This window comes from Acanthisitta chloris, unplaced genomic scaffold (assembly GCF_000695815.1).
Source record: "Acanthisitta chloris isolate BGI_N310 unplaced genomic scaffold, ASM69581v1 scaffold29888, whole genome shotgun sequence".
NCBI lineage: Eukaryota > Metazoa > Chordata > Aves > Passeriformes > Acanthisittidae > Acanthisitta > Acanthisitta chloris.
The window spans coordinates 27,548-31,067 of record NW_008685853.1 but is presented as its reverse complement, the minus strand read 5'-3'; the positions used below and the strand labels follow the sequence as shown (position 1 = coordinate 31,067).

The 3,520-nt window shown below is 51.8% G+C and overlaps 1 protein-coding gene across 1 annotated transcript in view; it reads right to left on the bottom strand.

Moving 5' to 3' along the window:
• Positions 1–3,057: 3,057 nt before the first annotated feature.
• Positions 3,058–3,520, bottom strand: part of MAP2K3 (mitogen-activated protein kinase kinase 3) — a 16,302-nt gene continuing 15,839 nt past the window's right edge. The window contains exon 13 of the mRNA XM_009079920.1: positions 3,058–3,141. Within this exon, the coding sequence (XP_009078168.1) occupies positions 3,058–3,141 (84 nt within the window). The remainder of the gene's footprint in view (positions 3,142–3,520) is intronic.

Below are 3,520 nucleotides of genomic sequence, written 5' to 3'. Positions count from 1 at the left end.
ACCCACCCTCCTGTCCTGCCCGGAGGAGGAGAACAGCCCTGGGTCCCCTCCGGCAGCGCTCCCGGGCAGGGATGCTCTAGGAGTCCTACTGTAGTGGGGCTGCTCTGGAAGACTCGGTTTGTACAACTCCCAGAGAGGGAGCAGCATCATCCCACAACACCAGGAGAAGGCACAGACATAGCAGGACCCCTCCCCAGGCTGCCACCTCTCCAATGCCCGGGGGAGCTGCTCCAGGGGTCCTGGCTACAGGTACAACCCCTCAATCAGCACCAGCATCCCCTCACAATATGAGAGAGGAGGACCCTCCAAAGCTGCCACCCCCAACAGCCTCCAGGGTGCTCAGGAGCCTGAACAGTCCAAGGATATGCTCAAAGAGATGACAAGCAAGTTTGAGAGTGAATTTTATTGGAAACAAGGACTGGGTTTGAGGGGTACAGACCCTTTCCAAAGTACAGGGGGAGAGGGGCTTCTGCTGCAAGTCAAAATCCTCACCCACCTTAGAGCCAAGCTGTTTCCCCCCCAGGGAATTGCCCTTGCAGAGGGAACAATGCAGGACAGGGGAGTGTTGGAGGTGAAGGGGGACTGGTAAGACCCGTGTCAAATGAAGCAGAGCTAATGGCACACAGTGGTGATGTGTTTGCCTCTTCAGCACAGCCTTGCTTCATCCACAGGGGCTCAAGTCCACCCCAGAGGCATCTCACCCCTCTTTGGAAGGTCAGATGCTCTTTCCCCAAAATACAGGGATCAGGACTTTCTCCAGGAGGAGAAATCAAGAAAAAAAAAACCACATGCAAAAAACCCCACTATTCCCCAAAGCACCAAAAAAGGGTGAGATAAAGGGGAAAAGGGGTTGAAATAAGGAAAGAAGGAAAAACCCAAAAGCTCAACATCAAAACAAAAAATAATCTGAAGTAACCAACTATGAAAAAAAATTACAATTGTACATCTGAGCAGCAAAGCTGTCAAACCAAGCAGGTACAGGTGAGCGCCGGGTGGTTTGCTGAGCAGGATGAGGAGGAGGGAGACGTGGAGAACATCAATCACTTCTCTATTTTCCATCCAGAGGTGGGCTGGGGTGTCAGGGTCGAACCAAAGCTGAAGAGGGTTTGTGCAGCTCTGCCTAGGCTGGTTCTCTCAGGGTTTGTCAGCTCAGGGAAGGGATGACAAGGAGGAAAAGTGCTGCTATGTGACACCCCAGCACAGGGGCATGAAGGACTGGAAACCATCTGCCCTGAAGCAGCTTTCCCAGGAGCAGCTCAGAGGGATAGATGGTATGGAGCACCCTAGTTCCCAGGCAGAGGGTCCCCCAGTGCTGCTTCAAGCTCTGAGCTGCAGGAGGGGAGAGCAATGAATTCAAGGGGACATCATTCTTCACTGGGAGGACCCTGAATGCTGGAAATGCACCCTGAAATCCAGACCTCCAGGGCATAAATTTCAGGAATCAGGTTTTTAAAAGCTTCAGTTAAAAATAGATGCATTTCTTTTTAAAAAAAATAATAATCTTAGGCCAGGGTGTTTCCTAGTGACCCCTTCTCCACCACCCCAAATTCAGCCAGAAAAACACTAGTCCTTCCACCAATTCTGCTGGCCACATAGACATTCACACGTTCATCATTGATTCAAAAATATATAATATATATAGAGAGCACACACATACACACACACACAAATATATATTAGAAAAGAAAAAATCCTTCTGAAAAACTCAATTATTTAAAAAAACCAAAATCCACAGCTGGTGCACTTGTCCTATGATCATGTACAGTAGAAGCCAGAAATCCCTCTTGCTCCCATAGCTCCTCACAGAGCGCTCAGGCTGGGAGCATGGGGAAACACATCAGGTTTTCACAGTGGATTTGTTAGTGGAGAAGGAACTGCTCCTCCCTCCTCCCACACAGAAGGGCTTTAATTTATAGCAAGTTAGATTAAAACTAGGAAACATGTTACAAAGTCCATTATATATAGACAACAAATGTACAACTGTCGCAGCCCCAGGAGAGTCGCTGGGGTTTGGCTCTCGCTGACACCTGCGCAGGCAGCTGGAGGGGTTGGAGGCAGTTTGGGACAGGAGGGGTGCAAGTTCAGCCTCCAAAATGAGTGGGTGTCACAGTGCAAGGTCTTACATCAGCTCCAGGGTGGAAGGGAGATGGAGCAGCATCTTCTCCGGGAGCCAGGGAAGGTGGAGGCAGCCAGGGCTGCGGAAGGCAGTTGATGCCTGGAAGTGGGATGTGCCCCTTGGCCCAGCACTGGGGACCTGCTTGTCTCTCCATCACCTTGTGCCCACGAGGGAAGGGAGTGCTGAATGAAGTCCCGTGGGCAGGTGTGGGGAGAGCATGGGCTGCAGCTCATGTCAAGATGGGCTCATGGAAAAATGCCTTCCCCCACTCTCCCACCCCCACCCCCGTCAAGGGAACAGCAGATCGATTGAGGGAGGGGAATGTCCAATCCGGTGCTGCCTCAAAGGGTCATTAAGATGTCAAGCCAAGCATTCAAATAGCCTCTGGTGTCAACAGTGGCACACCCAAGGAGTCCCACAGATCCCTAAAAAGCTGTGTAGGCTCCTGAGAGCACAGAGCCAGGCCCAAAGGGAAGGTGAGTGAGACCAGACTCCAGAGCAGGGACTTTGGACAGGCAGGGGAGAGGAGTGGGGCAAGCACAGCAGCATTGTTTCTCTCTACCTTCTCCAGGCAGCAAAGAAACAACACCCTGTGCTGTGCACCACGTTGCTGGGGAAGGGAGATGCCCTCTGGCACCCTCTGCCTGCTCAGGCACCATGGGCACAGTCCTCTCCCCCAGAGGGACATGCTGGCATCAGCAGGGAACTCCTGAGCCTTCAGTCTCCGTGGCTTAGCTGGAAAGGTGTTGGCTTCAAAAGGCTCATCCTGGGGGATTTGTTTTACAGGGCAAAGAGAAAAGAGATTGCGAGGCCAGATGGGGCCAGAGATGCCCGTGGGGCTGGGGAAGAGTGATTTGTGCAAACCACCATGAACTCGAGTCCTCGTTCGCTCTGCAGGGAAGCTGGGATGGAGGGGCCTGCATGAAGCTGGGAGGTGTGAGTTAGGAGTCTTCCCCGAGGATCTCTGTCACGAAGGAGGCCATGTCAGTCTCTTTGGTGTCATGCAAGGTGAAAAAAGGGTGTTCCTGCCAACAAGACCAAAGACAATGTCAGCTGACACCCAAGGACACGCAAGCCCAAGTGCAGACCCCGGGGAATGTCAAACAGCCAGAGAGGTGTTGGGGGTGGACACAACCTCCTCCCCATGCTCCTATGGATACCATCCTTTACCTTAAAGATGAACTTTGGCATTTCCAGATTCAACCACAGTGGGACACCCCCATCTTGGCAGTTGCACTACCACCCTTTGAGGTCTAAACTCTTCAAGAGCAGATAGGACAGAGGGAGAAAACACCTCAAAACCCTGACCTTAACACCCATGAAATCAAAACACTCTTCCACCTTAGACACACTACATCCATCCCACTCCATGCCTGAAATATAACATGCACATCCTGTTGTCCC